This window comes from Salmo salar, chromosome 05 (genome assembly GCF_965601325.2).
Source record: "Salmo salar chromosome 05, fSalSal1, whole genome shotgun sequence".
NCBI classification, from domain to species: Eukaryota; Metazoa; Chordata; class Actinopteri; order Salmoniformes; family Salmonidae; genus Salmo; species Salmo salar.
In genome coordinates, this window is record NC_138295.1 from 43,857,501 (window position 1) to 43,874,207 (window position 16,707).

The 16,707-nt window shown below is 44.0% G+C and overlaps 1 protein-coding gene across 2 annotated transcripts in view; it reads right to left on the bottom strand.

Moving 5' to 3' along the window:
• The window catches only part of LOC106604958 (AF4/FMR2 family member 2), a 179,281-nt gene that overhangs the window by 99,521 nt on the left and 63,053 nt on the right, over nt 1–16,707 (bottom strand). For both annotated transcript variants that reach the window (XM_014200135.3, XM_082975226.1), the window contains one exon: nt 2,391–2,435. In XM_014200135.3, coding sequence (XP_014055610.3) covers nt 2,391–2,435 — 45 coding nt within the window. The remainder of the gene's footprint in view (nt 1–2,390; nt 2,436–16,707) is intronic.

Genomic DNA, 16,707 nt, shown 5'->3' on the forward strand with positions numbered 1-16,707 from the left:
GCTTGCTAAAGTGGCAGCAGTTCACAGTGTGAGGATTTGAAAAGGATGCGGCGGTATTAGAATCTCCCAGGCTGCTCTGCTCCTCTCCTGTGAGTCTGAGTGACTCCTGAGTCACGGCTGTGAATCACTCCTCTCTCCATGTCTCTCTCCCTCCCTACTGTAGCCAGCAGTGTGGCATTGACGCCACATGGCAGAGTGGCTCTCTCTCTCTTACAAACTCAGCTTTGCCTCGCTGGGCCCCACCATCATGACTCACTACACCTGATGGCCATACTGCCAGTTGCCCGGCAACTATTATTTGACATCATCACCCTCCCAGAGGGTTCCCATGTTTGACAGGTCCACATAACTCAGCCGTTCGTCGGGGGAAGTGCGTAGTCCTCCACTGGTTACCGTGATGTCTACTGTACTGCCGTTGCCTGAGGCAGTGGAGAGGCTGCAGGGGTTCATGACTGGAGGTCAGTCGTCACGGTGATGCAGTGGCTGGGCTGGTACCAAACACACTGCATCCCCCTTAGCCATACAAGGGTATCAATGAGCGTCCCTGACACACTGTCATAACCACTAGTGCGGGTTGACTCATAACTTGCAGTCCCCACAGATATATCCACGGGTGGGTGGGTTTAGGGTAATTAAATATTGTGTGGGTGAAGGGTGGGTGGGTGGATGAAGGGTGGGTGGGTGGGTGGCGGGGTGGTTGAATAAAGAGAAAATAATACCTTTTTATAAATGCATCATTCTTGTGGAATCTCTAGCTATAGGCTCCATTGAGATTTTTCTTTCATTATTTTTATCTGGCATTAGTGTGTAAGCCTAAGCTTTAGGGCCTAACTGTATGCGGGCCAAATAGTCTACAAGCCAATCGCCAAATGCTTTAGGGAGCTGGGTAGAAGAAGTTTACATTGATCCACAGAGGCAAAAAAGACAATGTCAGAGCTTAACTCAATAAGAGAAAAGCTGCGAAATTAAGAGGGAGGGACAGAAAAGTAAAGTTTGGGAAAGATGATAGCAGTGCTGGCTATGTTATGTGTGATGAGTGTGAGGAACTATACAAATTCGACAGTCCCAAGACGGGGACTTCAAACAGGCCTATGGCATGTCAAGGGAGCTGTAGCCTACTGTTCAGATGGGTTAAATGTAAACTGAAATCTGGACACTGACTGTAGGTCTATAACCTCTCAAATAGCCTTAATATTAACTCCTGCAGGATTAAGCATTACTTGCAGTAAAATTATGTTAAATAATAAGTTATACAGTATTCCGTCTGTAGAGGTGCTATCTTTCTCAGCATCATAAAATCTGTTCGAATTTCAACCACATAAAATATGCATACAAGTCGAACATACAAGTCGGACTGAAATCTTATCAGAAACATGTTGGGTCGTTTTCACAACCTTCTATTTCCTTACAACCGGTCAAACTGATGTTATTTGGGAATTTTGAACAGAAAATCTTTCTTGTTTTTTGGGGGGTTCTTGCATTTTCTCCTCTAAACATATTTGCTCCGTGAAAGAAGCAGAGATGACAGAGAGAACTTTACCAATGTCAACAAGACTGAAGCATTCATTCTATCAATTTATGACATTATTCTGGTGAGCAAGGGTTTATGTAGCAAGGTATAATGACAGAAGAGAAGCTGCATGCATCTAATTACAAGCAGAAACATTTGTAAAATCAGGCAAAAAGAATCCTGCATCCCCTGTTAAAAATTTGTTCTGGCGTCTCTGACTGTAGCCTACAGCACATTTTCTATATTAGCGGTTTAGAGTTAGGGAGTGGGCCTCAGTTTTTAACTTTATCACATATAGTCGTGTGGTTGCGGATGGGTAATTGCAATCGCGGGTGGGTGCGGGTGGACATACAGCTGACCCGCGCACCACTAATAACCTCCCCTGCACTAAAGCCCACCCAGCATCTCTATTCACTCTGGTCTGTCACTTTGTGACCTGTATGTCACTCTGGAGCCAATCAGCACCTGCTACAAAGGTCAAAGTTCACCGAAAAGGCAGCCTATATGTTTGCATCTAAAAAGGCAATTCCTTTTTCAGTTCATATGGTCCCAGCGCACGTTACATTCAAATTCTGTACAGGCTATTAAGCACAGAATTGATTTCTAATCAAAAGACTGCGTCTCTGCGTGCAAGAAGGTCAAAGCGCTTTTCCCACAGAGGATCTAAATTTGCCTGGTTGAGTCACCCTTGATAAATTTGATCAGATTTGTATTGGAATACAAGGGCCCATTATAGTAAGATCACAGAGTCTTTTCTCTTTTCTCTCTTACTGGGAGCTCCAGTCTCTGGATGGAAAAGTGGCTTTGTGTGCAAACAGTAGCTGAGGCGTAACCAGGTGTAATTAACGGAGGCCAGAGAAAGGAAGTGAATCTCACTTACCCGTAGAATCTCCTCCACACAGCTGGAGTCACTGGACAGGCTGACCTGCACACACACACACACACACACACACACACACACACACACACACACACACACACACACACACACACACACACACACACACACACACACACACACACACACACACACACACACACACACACACCACACACACACACACACACACACACAGAATAAAAATACCTGTTAGGGAGAGGAAGAAAAGACAACAAAAGATAGTTTCAAAGTAGCCAAAAGGTTCTGAGAGCGCTTCTGATGTAAAGGGTGAGCTGAAGTCCATCTCAACAAAGAATAACAGATAAAATAAAGAAAACCCCCAGAATATTTGATATTTTCATCCGCAGACATAGAAAACACATATCCATATTGAGTGGTATGTATTATTCACAGACAGAGAGGACAAATAGGCCTATCTATTCTCAGTCAGAGAGATGACTGCTAGGGGATGACATCACTTTTAATGGCTCACAAAGGGTCTTAGGTAATCACACAGTACCAGCGAGCCAACAGCTCACCCCGTCAACCCAGACACACAGCAGACTTGGAGCAGACCAGCACTGCCCCAGACTGGGTCAGATAAATCCTAGGCCTGGAATGGACCAGGATTGTATTTTATTTTTATTTGAGAAAAGAATACCTCATCTTTTCATCGCATACAGAACGGAGATGCCTGATGTACTCGCAGTAATTGTAATAATGTCAGTATTACAAGTGGAACAAATGACAAGCTATGGTAATGCCATGAGGTCACCATGCAGTCATTGCCAAAGACAGGCTGAACTGATAAAATATTCAAATTCAATATGCCACCTGGCTCTATACAGTATATAGATCATGTTGGCAAACATGCTAATTGCAGCTCAACAGATAATTACGGAATCTAAGTATAACCTAATACCTCATCACAAACTGATAGAGAGAGTGAGGATTATATTGGATATGGCCAGTTCATAGCAAATTTGACCATAGCAGTGAATCTTCAGTAATGCTGTGTGTGTGTGTGTGTGTGTGTGTGTGTGTGTGTGTGTGTGTGTGTGTGTGTGTGTGTGTGTGTGTGTGTGTGTGTGTGTGTGTGTGTGTATGTGTGTGTGTATGTGTAGGCTAAAATACATACTGTAGTTGATCTCTGGGCTGACTGATGAGATCATGCCACCCACAGAGCCACATGGGACCCTGGATGACTGGCTGGCCCTCACACAGTCTCCTCTGCTCTGGTAGTGGCATCAGCCCACCCCGTGCATGACTGGGGGCATCTTGGCACTGGAAAGGTCAGTGAGTCCGAAGAGAGGGTTAGGGGCGTTGGGTAGGGAGGAGGCGTGGGGTGAGGAGTGATGGAGGGAGCAGAGCTGGGCTTTATCCACCTCAGGCTGCAGGGAGCTGGGTAGCTACACACAGTAGCATCCCCAAGATGCTCCTTATGCCATGGCTGACCTGTCATGTTCCTCCAGCCTCCTTCTACACTACCATCCTCTGACTGTTTGACACAATGGTGTGATATGTGCTGCAAAGCTGCTAAACTACATGCAAAGCCTCAGTGGCAATGAGGAAATAAATAAAGATAAAATATACTCAGTAAGATTTTGTAGTTGTAAATGATTGTGATTTAATGAATATGCATCTTTGCAAAGTACCAGCTCCTATTGAATTCTGAGTATCAACAGAACTGAAACCATGACAGAAAGCAATTATAACACACAAAATGGTAGAACGCGTTGTTTAACTATTACATCAAAAAGTGAATTAGTAAAACAAAATCTATATTTCACCAGTATTCCTCTCCAGAGATATTAGTGTTTGACTGTTTGTGTCTGTGTATTTATGAATGAGCCATGCTATACAGTGCCAGTCCACAGCGGAGGGTGTCTGAAGTCATCCTAATTCATCCCAGATCCCACAAGGGGGATTGGAGTCTGTAGGAGCTTTGTAAACAAGCCTCACAGACAGACATAAACTTCCTGTTAGCTCAACCAACAGCACATAATATCCTGTTCCCATAGAAACCAACCAAGTGACTCTAATCAGATGGTTTCTCTACCATTGTCCTGGCTCTGTCTAATATCACTCCATGGTACAGAAGTACAGGGGCACAACTTATTCCAGCCACACCAGGTCCATATCACCGTCAGCTGTGGTGAACCCCATTTAGATTCCAGGCGTGACTCTCGGAGGTGCTCTATGTCTGCCTTGTTCCTCTGCCTCGGGAATGAACACCAAATGTCAAAGATATAAAGAGGAATCCCAGTTCAGTGACAAACAGTTTAGACCCACTGAGAGGTTTGGGCTTGTCGGGATCAAGTCAGATGTGACAGATATCTGGGTTTGTATTGCAGATATTGAAGTTATTGTCATGGTTATGATCCTGGAGCTAATGGAAGTCAGTTGAGGTAAAACAAAGAGCATCAGAGGCAGTGCAGCCGACTGGTTGACAAATTGTGACATTTCAGATAGCATTTGACAAATGTGATTGAACAGACAATGCATTTTCAATGGGTTGAAGAGTGCGTTTACAGACGCAATAAAGCACGTTAATTTCTCATATTCCCCAGTTATTTTGCAAAATGGCTGGAACAGAATTATCCAGCTGAGATCTTATTTCCTAACTCAGGCAGGGTTCTCTGTGTACCTGCCGTTCCAGTCAGATTGAATGGACTTACAAATCATTTCTCTGCGATAGGCAATTTCCCCATGTGAATAAAAGTTTTGCAAGATGCCCGTATTCCAGAATAGCGTGGTTCCACAGGCAATGTAAAATAAAAATGAGATACGCTCTTCAGATGTAATTCTCCACAGTTCCATGTTAAAAATCATTTGTGTGGACAGTGTATGGACTGTAAAGTGTATGCAGGAGTCTGAAATCGTGAGGGATCGAAAAACACAGAAAATCCAATACTGAATATTGAGCAGCTCAGTGTTACAACCGGTTACAACTCACAAGTTTTAATCACACTAAAGCAGTTAATTGTATCTTCACAGTGATGAATTTAACATGCTTGGTGTTTTTCTCACACGGAGATCACTGGAAGTGTCATTAATCTCTCTCCAAGTTATTTTTTTGGCAAGACACGGGTAAATGGAAAAAAAAGGGAAAAAAGGATAGAACATTTTTTTGTCAGTCACCTCATTCTGCAAACTGCAGAATGCTTTCAGGGAAAAATAAGACCAATTGCTTTGAATGATGTGCAGATCCAGGGAATATTGTAGAGGCAATTACTGGGGCAGAAATACGTTTTCTTTGAAATAGCTGTTGAGAAAAGCGTCTGTGCATCAACAACAGATAAGATGTATTAACCTCATTTTTAAAAACGCAGTATCAAAGTTGCACAAGGCTCTGATGCTCTCGCAACCACTCAAATTGTGCTTAAAAAGTGGAAGAGCAGCTCCAGGAACAAATAGGTAGATTTGAACATGAGACGATAAGCAGAAGCTCACAGAGGGCTTTCTAGCTGTCTATCCTTCTGACAGTGGACGGATGAATAAACAACGGGAAAAACATGATTGATGACAGAAAAAAGGACACACAGATAGTCACAGACAGTCACATAGTGCAGTCGGCCCATTTCATGGGCTAACTGATATATAGACACAGATGAATAGATTAACTTATGAGATGGAAAATAAATGTATCTCTCTAGATGAGCATTTGTTTGTCAGTGATTGTGTGTGACAAGCAGACATCAGATGTAGGTGTTTGTGCCACACCATGCCTCAGGGGGAACCTGATATACACACAAAACCCAAGCAAGATATTAGTCAATTTGAGTCAACATCTTTATTAACAATGAAAAAGGGGGAGGCTTACAAGCCGAAGAACACCATCCCAACTGTGAAGCACGGCAGTGGCAGCATCATGCTGTGGGGGTGCTTTGCTGCAGGAGGGACTGGTGCACTTCACAAAATAGATGGCATCATGAGGTAGGAAAATTATGTGGACATATTGAAGCAACATCTCAAGACATCAGTCAGGAAGTTAAAGCTTGGTCGCAAATGGGTCTTCCAAATGGACAATGACCCCAAGCATACTTTCAATGTTGTGGCAAAATGGCTTAAGGACAACAAAGTCAAGGTGTTGGAGTGGCCATCACAAAGCCCTGAACTCAATCTTATAGAACATTTGTGGGCAGAACTGAAAAAGCGTGTGCGAGCAAGGAGGCCTACAAACCTGACTCAGTTACACCAGCTCTGTTAGGAGGAATGGGCCAAAATTCACCCAACTTATTGTGGGAAGCTTGTGGAAGGCTACCCGAAATGTTTGACCCAAGTTAAACAATTTAAAGGCAATGATACCAAATACTAATTGAGTGTATGTAAACTTCTGACCCACTGGGAATGTGATGAAAGAAATAAAAGCTGAAATAAATAATTCTCTCTACTATTATACTGACATTTCACATTCTTAAAATAAAGTGGTGATCCTAACTGACATAAGACAGGGAATTTTTACTAGGATTAAATGTCAGGAATGGTGAAAAACTGAGTTTAAATGTATTTGGCTAATGTGTATGTAAACTTCCGACTTCAACTGTGTATATATATATAGCTATTGGGCAGTGATCCAACACGGAGCTTAAGGAGTCCTTAGGGCATTTGACATTGAACCCCCCCCCCCCGCCCCCCCCCCCCCCACCCCCCCCCCCCCCCGCCCAAGGCTGAACCTAACAATAGAGGGCTAGCTCACATGAGAGAGTAGTTACTGTATCTGAGTGACCCTTTACACAGCAGAGCTATCTCACAGAGATGGGATCAGACACTAACAGACACACAGAGGAACAAGTACAACAGAGGAACTGATGTTAAGCATGAAAATGGAACAAGTTGTCCCAATGAAGTTGTCAGTCAGTAAGGAGCTCTTTGAACTGTCAGATCAACAGAGAGAAAAAACTGTTTCACTTCCTAATTCCCATTTATGCCATGTCACACACAGTAACGGAACAATAAATATTTTTTCAAAATAGTAATATGATTAAATCAACAACACTACAGATACCTCAGTATTTTATAAATGTTCTGAGTATGCCTCCTTAAGTACAGTTTCTTACAATACATTTAATCAGACTCGTTTTACACATGCCTGCCCAAGATGACCTGAACCTCAATCAAATGCAGCCAGTTCATTCTAAATGGGCATTCTAATTTCCAACCTGCATACCCATTTCATTGCTCACTGACATTTCCCAGCAATACCACAATTATAAGGGGAACCGATAGATTGTTCTGTTGCATAGTGACTCACTAACATGCTTGGTTCCAGCAATTCCGCAGGCCTACTTCCATTCCTCAGGGCATACGCCAAAAAATATTTTCTGCAGGGTCGTTATAATCAGGTACTTCATTGAATTCATTGAACTCCTGACTGATTCGGTTCTCCCTTCTATTCCACATCCTCTGCTTGCCTCTGTTTTCCATATTGTTTTATTGTAGGAGCTGGCTTTCACGTTTAATCTGATTTCCACACTTCATTTTCAATGGCTTTTGTGAAGGCACAGCCGGGCTCATCTCTCACGGATACACACACCTCTCACGCGTTTCAGAACAGCCAGGGCCCCTCTGAAGCATTTAACACGTTTGTGTACCTGAACACAGCAACAGGCAGCTTTCAAAGGCTTTAGCTTTATGCTACAGACCGCCTTCAGAAAGATAGTTCTGGAAGGTATTGAGGCACCTCTTAGAGCTCATAGAGGACTTTTTTCTCCCTCTCTTTTCTTCCCAGGCTTGCTGCTCTGCCCTCTGCCCCATGGGACAGCGCCCTCTGTGTGGGCGTGCTGGGGGTGTGGGTCTGCTGGGGCATGGACACTAACACAGGGAGACACCCAGCTGGGATGAGTGGAGGGGAGGAGACTCCCCTGTCAGGCACTGCACAGCCCCTGCCACCTCCGCTTAGCGTGACGCTGGCCATGAGGCCAAACAACACTGTGGCAAACTGGCAGGTAGACATACAGACTCACAAAAACAAACAGACAGACATACGGATGGACAGATGGACAGACAGAGTCACTTCACAGACGCAACCAAACACCCAAACAAATAAGATGCACCTATCCTATAGTAAGAAGTAGAGCGCCCTAGGGCTGGGCATGGAGGTAGAGGCCCAGCCTGTGCTCCTGCCACCCCCACAGAATGCACAATCCCTGGGGCTCAGCGTGCAGCCTTGCCTGCCTCTGCCTCAGCCGCCCCCCAGCGCTTACACCACCAAACAGATGGAACAAAGGGACCTAATTACCATGCAAAGCACAACATCCCTCAGATGCTAGTGGAAGCGTGACTACAGGCAGGGGGAACGCTAGCTGGTCCTGCAGGGGAAACCTCCCCCATATGACCACCCAGGCATAAAGCAGAGGACCCAGCCTGGCTTCCCTGCCAGGCAGCCAGGCTGCAGGAAGGGAGATGTGTAATCTCCAGGTACTTTAATTCACTATTAATCTTGGCTTGCTAATCATTCAGCATGATACCCCAAGTGCCTGGAGCTACAGCCAGGCTGAGGCACCGAGCACCACTCCTCTCCTCAAAGGGAAAAGTAATGAGCTCTGCCAGCATTAACAAATGATACAGTAGAAAGACTGGGGATCGTTGAGGAAGAGAGGGGGCAAATGAGGGGAATTATAATGGTTACCCTGAGAGAATTCCAGTCCATCATCTCAAAAATCTGACCTTTATTGTGGAACGCTAAGTGACGTGTTGTCAGGAGGGGCCAGCATCTGAGAGAGGGGCGTTGTACCACTGTAGGTGTAAAAGCTCCCTCCACAGCAATTAGCTGATGGAGTAAATACACCAGCTGCTGAACCGAGGCCCTCAGGGGCCAGACGCTTAGATCTTCTCATCGCTCACATAGAATGGAAATAGTCTCAAAAATACTATGCCAAAGGTAAAACTCAATTTTACTAACTTTCAGTGCTTAAATCACAGCTTAAATCACAGAGGGATTGGCTATGGCCAGAGGGATTCAAAGTGGTAAATTACCTGGGGATCTTTACTCTTAGCAATCTCAAACGAGTGATGCTCTATGTTTCCACACTGCTACTGTGGAGAGTGTGAATGAGGTCATAAAGTGGGCAGAGCTATAGGCTACCACTAATGAGCAGCAGCAGTATGTTTTACATGCATTCCAATTACGCAGCGCCGACGTCAGCCTAAGTTCCCTCTCTTATCCTAATTATCTGTTACTAATTAAAATTTTGGCTTGGGCTCTGCTAGGGAACGATGTTAACGTAAGTGTTCCTGTCAGTCCAAGAGTAATTTGATTTAGGCCGCGCTGCAGACCAATTAAATATGCTATTTATGCACAGTATGCAAGTCTCCATCTGCGTTTCATCATTATGAGGAGAGAGAGAGAGAGAGAGAGAGAGAGAGAGAGAGAGAGAGAGAGAGAGAGAGAGAGAAAGAGATAGATGGGTAAGAGGGAAGGATGATGGATAATGTAGAAGGGGCACTCCGGTTCTCCATAGATATAATGATTTAGGGGATCATTCTGGAGCAGACTGCATATGCAAATGATGTGGGTCTGCTCTCAGGATAGAGGTCAATGTCTGAGGAAGAAATAAGCAGGGATTGGTAGGAGGATGACTAAATTGAGTATTGTATGTATAGTATGAACTATGTTCACTATAAGCCCCTTCAGTGTTATAACATAAAAGTTATGTTTCAGTAGAGTGTATCCAGGCTGTATCACAACCGGCCGTGATTGGGAGTCCCATAGGGTGGCGCCCAATTGGCCCAGCGTCGTCCGGGTTTGGCCGGTGTAGGCCGTCATTGTAAATAAGAATTTGTTCTTAACTGACTTGCCTAGTTAAATAAAGGTTAAATAAAAAATAAAGAGTGCAAAGGTGGCTTAGCAGCGTTTCAAAAACAATTATCCAAATCTCTGAGCGGTTTCCCAAAACTATTGTTACTAAAGTTGCACTTGCAATTGTTACTAAAAACACTTATTTACTGAATTCTTCAGATTAGAGGTTTTCACAGATCCACCTGTACCCGAAAACCCGAGCGGGTCCAGATCCAGATTTCTAAATAATTTCACGGGTTTGGGTCGGGTCTGATATGATTGTCACGAGTTTCGGGAATGTGTAATTTTAACAGAATTGTCCAGAAGGGCCTGTACAGCTGCAGTCGAGAAAGGAATGTGGAGCGGGATGCGTGTATCTTGTTGTTGGCCAATCATAAGTAATACAAGTGTCAATAGGCTACAGTCGAAGAGCCTCCGTGTGTGGTAAAAGTTAAGATATATCTAATCAATGAAAGATGGAATTAAAATGACAGAATTAAAGGTTAAAGGAGAAGGATAGTCTACAACGATCAAGAGCCAACAGGTAGGCTGCTACTTAATATTCTGAATGAAGTTGTTATTTGTAACCGTAGGATGCAAATGCGCATGCACTGCAGCCTAATTAACCTATCTAGCTAACGTTAGCTAGCTTAACTAGCTTAACATATTTAGATGTAGCCAAGCCAGGTACTACAAAATCATATTTGATGATAAATAACCAAGCTATGGCAGCTATTAGTCTACTATAGCACCAGTCGGCTTTGTTGGTTGCTGTCTCTCATCTCTCTCCAATCATGTCACTTGCTCACAGCACGGCCCCTCTCCCACGTGCTAGAGCGGCACCTCTCGCCCTACCTCTCTCCCTTTTATCAGCTCTGGTTAATAAAGTAGCTTACAATAATAATTTTCTGATGCTTCCCTCACTCGGATCGGACCAGGTCTGGATCCGACCAGGTCTATACAGAACGGATTTAGTTGTCCTCGGGTCTGTTCGGGACTGGTCTCTATATTTAATAAAACCTTTATTTATGCATATCGGGTCTGGATAGGAAAGCCCTAGGTCCATTTCGGAAAGGGTCCAACTTTTTGCATAAGAATGTCTGCTAAATGACTCGGCTGTTATAGGAACGATGCATAGTTAAAACAAGCTAAAGTTCCATCGCTATCGGGACGATATGGCAATCACGGGCAGTTACAAAAGACTACTGTAGCTAATATCAACAGAACTATATAACAATCACAATTAGCTGTCATTAGACTTTAACACACAGCCTTTGTTTTCATATATTTTCATTTCATTTCAAGGTTTGTTTTTAAAGGCGTGAAGCTGCTAAAGTTTTGGTTACAGTGTGTAGCTACCTGGGTGCAGGTAAATAAATGGTGCTTTGTTGTGTTCTTAGAGAGTCCTCTGGGGAGAGGAAACTAGGCTGATGAAAGCAAGCCAGTGAGACATAAAATATATGAATGAGGATAGACACAAATGAGCAGAAAACACTAACACACACACTGAGATATTCACTCTCATTTTTGACATATATGAGGAGTTGTATTGTTCTTGCCTTGCTACTCAGATACCTAGACAAATTAACTGTGCAGAGCTGTGGTTGTGAGTTGTCCAATCATAGTTACAGGTTATAGATTGCAGCTTCACTTTATGGGCCAAAAAGAGCATTACATAAACTAGGGGAGAAAACAGAACTTTGGCAAAGGGATAGCCAAATGGGGAGGAGAGAGCTTCAAACATGATGATTGTTCCAAATACCACTAACTAGAGACCAGATTATAGAAACTGTGATTTACTGCCTACTGCTGTTATTTCTTCCATACATGCAGACACACACACACGAGCACACACACATGCCCCCCCACTCTCTCACACGCACATTATCTTTGCAGCCCAGTTTATAAACAGCATTGAGGGACTTTGAACAGTGAGACCTCATGGGGTATCGTGTGCACTTGTTTCAGAGGGCATTTGTGTCTGCTGATTTGTCGGCTGTCAAGCCCACATTACTGATGGCTCCTGACTTCAATTAATATTCATCTAGTGGAGAGGCATAGTGAGAGAGGGAGGGCCACTGTGACACGCACACCACACTGCTCCACATCACTGACTAACCATGTATTCAAATGAGGCTCCCGGGCTCACCCAATGGCTGACTGCTCCCACTGGTCCCACAGTGGAGAGGACAACATGATGAAAGGTGAATAACTGTAAATTACATGAACTCTACTTTACCTACATTCCAGTCCTCTACCTTTCATTAATGCTCTCCAACTGTGCATCTAACCAACTGTACCTCCAACCTCTTTATACTACTTTATAATCGCTTACCAATCTTTGAAATGATGTCTCCCCCCCCATCAACCCTCTAACCACACCACCCCATGACCTCTTGAACCTCCTCTAGTACTCAGCAGCCTCTCTGCCCCAGTCCAGGCCCTGAGCACAGCCCAGCCAGCCCCTCTCTGCCCCAGCCAGGCCCGTTTGAAAGGCAATAATGTGTTAGATTAGAGGGGGGACAAACATTTCATCAGGAACTCTCCAACAACAGGAGCATGAGCAGCGTGGCAGCCGGGCCACATGGATGGATGGAGGGCACAGATAAGCTCTGCATTCTCTGCATTTCTCACAGTCAACGAAAATGTAATGAGCCAGGGAGCCAGTGGCTGCTGTATCACTGGAATGCAAACACACACACGCCACACACACACACACACACTCACTCCACACCAACACAAAACAATGTCGGCCAGCCAGCAGTAAATCACATGCAGAAATATAGCCCCTCAGGAATCATTCAGTGCTTGACCTTTGACTTGTTTTTGTCCTTCAATTATTAATTTAACTTGCACACACTAATGATTTCTCATAGTTTTCTCTTCTTTTTTTGACTGCCCATTTTGGCTTTGTTTCTGTGAATAATTACAATGCTGGATTCATCTCCATGGTAGTGCCCTTTGAGAGCTTTGTGTGTGTGCGTATGCGCGTGCTCTGTGTGTGTGTGTGTGTGTGTGTGTGGTGTGTGTGTGTGTGTGTGTGTGTGTGTGTGTGTGTGTGTGTGTGTGTGTGTGTGTGTGTGTGTGTGTGTGTGTGTGTGTGTGTGTGTGTGTGTGTGTGTGTGTGTGTGTGTGTGTGTGTGTGTGTGTTTATCCACACACGTGAGTGTGTTTGCGTGCATCTGTCTGTGCGTGGTGGCACCACAACCAAAATAAAAATTCAACACCCACTTAAGAGATACAGCAGACAAGCTAATGATTAGAGCAGCCTTGAACAACATTATGATATGTATGAGATTCAGCCAGTGAGGACATGCTGTTTCAATGGAACAATAAACTCAATGAAATTCAAATCAGGCCACTATCATGGACTTGAACTCTTTTGGATACAAAAACATGATAAACTAAGACAATCCCACAGGCCCCTAAGTCTCACCTGAGGTCAGCCAGGATCAGGTAGAAACTCATTCAATCATGACAGTACTGAGCTATTGGACCTAGTGTAAATGTTGAATGGATGTGGCTGGAGACCTATATATCCACTTCCAATATGTTTTACTCTTGGGTGAGTTGTATTTGGAAAAGAGGAATTGTTGTATATGGGTCCTGTTCTGTGCTCTATGGTAACCGTTATTGAGGACCTGTGTGAGAGCATGCCAGTGTGCCTGTCGACTGAATCAGGGCACACCAGTAGGATGTGACAGGAACCTGGCTCTAACCCAAATCTCTCCTGCGTTGACAGATAGCCCAGAGGGCTGTAGCTACAGCACTAACTAATGTATACCAGGATCCCCCTGAGGCATTGTGTGGCGTAAATACCTGCATCTGAAGTCTGCTAGTCACACACAATCACTGACAAACAAACGGTCATCTAGAGAGATACATTCTCTTGCTGACACATAGGCTGCCTACACACAAAAACAGATACTCCCTTTCAACCATACAATCCGGATAAGTGTGTTTGCTAATTGACTGAAATGTAAATGCACACACACACACACACACACACACACACACACACACACACACACACACACACACACACACGTACACTTTTGAGGAGTCCAGACAGAACAAGTGGACATCCTGAATGTAAGAATCAACCCTTGAACTGCAGGACAGACAAAGACATAACTTTTTCCCATTAAGAGCGGCAGTGGTTTAAAGTGATGAGGTGCTGCATTTTTATGGAGAAGATGACAGAAACGCTCAGAGACTACAATATGTTCTTAGGTCATTGAGACGCAGTGTCACTTCGCTGCTATAAAACACCATGGCATTACATCTCTGGCTGATGAAACATCTCTATTTCCTCCGAGGCCTGACTAGAGAACAACTGAGTCTGGAACAAGCCCTGTTCTGCTCTCCACGGAATCATCATTTAGAAGACACTACTCTACCACAGAGGGCATTGTAGTTAAATGTTATTACTGTTGCAAATCTAAATTCCCCTCAACACCAACCGCATCAATTAAAATGACCTGCAAGCAGCTAAGACGTACTTTATACCCAGCGAGGGCGCTTTTCCTTGCCCTTGTGTAGCTGGCATTTATGCACTGAAGTTGTGTACAATATCTCTAAGATGAGTGTGTAGGCTGTGGATGTATGTGTATCTACAGTAAACTGGAATAAGTAATCAAAAGGACCAGTCTCATTACTAGTGGCTGGGATAAGCTAGCAGCCATATATCCACTACTAGGACATACTCCACTCCTCACATCACAGAATGAGCCCCCCCCCCCCAACAACCGTCCAACACCCTTCCCCCAACAACATTGTCTGTCTTCCCTCCTAAAGGATTTCTCAAACAGCTTGAGAAGCAGAAATAAATAAATCCAACCCCCTTCGTTTGCATTTTTAATCAGTCGGCCCATGCAGCCTCGAAACGCACGCAGCAGCCACTCACGCTGCCTTCCATCCTTCACCGAGTGAGGAAGTGTGAAGTCATTGTTATTCCGAGTATCGGTTACAGTGGAAGTGACACCCATGCTACCACCATATAGAACGCTATCTGCGGGAAAGAAGATAAGAATTTGATTTAACATCCAATTAAAAGGCGTCATTGAAAAATTACTTCAAATAAGCCTTTTATTTTCTTTAATCAGTCTTCGATTCAAGTCTTCCTCGGGCCTGTTCAACCACGAATCGGGGACTCATGAATTTTGATTAAAAAATCTAAGCCCGTTCCTAACCAAAGCAGATTTTTTGTTACAGGGTTTGATAGAAATTTAATAAATCTATGAGCCCCTGCCAGCTCCATTTATCATCCTTTTTCCACCAGACTGGCCCATTATGCCCAGGCAGGATATGATGAGGGAGCCAGCAAACCAAAACTTCAGAGAGGGAGATTGAAAAAGAACTATAATCACCGCTATTGAACCATATAATTGCAATAGAATATGGCTAGCTGAAACATTAGCCTTATTTCTAATGTGTGACATCCTTGTATTTAGTTAAAGCATGGCAGTCATCTAAACACTTCAGTGTGTAGGGGCAGCAGGTAGCCTATTGGTTAGAGCGTTGCTATATCGAATCCCCGAGCTGACAAGGTAAAAATCTGTCGTTCTGCCCCTGAACAAGACAGTTAACACGCTGTTCCTAGGCCATCATTGTAAATAAGAATTTGTTCTTAACTGACTTGCCTTGTTAAATAAAGGTTAAATAAAATAAAATACTGTGAGTAACACTAGCCAGCCATTGTGGTTGTTCTATACAGGTGGCTATACTGACACCATATCACATATCATCATTCACAGCATCATTGTCTTTGGTCACAAAATGATCTTTTGTCAAGGACAATAAGTGTCACATTCTGATTATGTCAATCAAAGAAAAAAAGGGCGAACAAGTAAGACACAATTGCAGGGTTACCTTTCCCAAGGAATCCATTCAAGATTTTCCCTATTTCGCCATGGGTGACTCCCTTGTTTGGTCACATGAACTGTCCAACAGCATATGTCTTGGCTGACATTTCTGTGGGGGCAGTGGGATCCACTGGTGGTTTGGGGCTAGGGATTGAGGGAGTGAGGGGGTGAGGGGGGGTGATGGACGGGAGGATACAGAAAACAGGCACACAGCAGCACCACCGTGTGTGTGAACTGTGACATCATCCACCACCCTCCCCGAAGCCCTCTGTGCGAAATCCATCAGCAGTAGGTCTTTCTTCTTTTTTTAAGCCTCATAAAATGGCCACCAACACAGTGGCTGGGGCAATAACATCTGTTTGATGAATTCACTGTTATTCGCCAGGGAGGTATTTGTGTGCCGGCTGCTTCATCACTTTTTGTTTTGTTTATTTATTTATTTATTTTCGGTACAACATAATATTCCCCCATCTTATGAGCACTTATGCAAATGAGGAAGTCGGGGGCCCCGCCATAATTATGTTTTGATTTATACAGCAGTCACTGACCATTACGCCAGTGGAGGTTGTAATATCCAATTTCTGCGGGTAATTTGCAAATTTGTTTCCAAGTTCAAGAGCGAGTCTTCTAAACACTATCTGTTGTTCAACATGATAATCATGGGAAGAGGGAG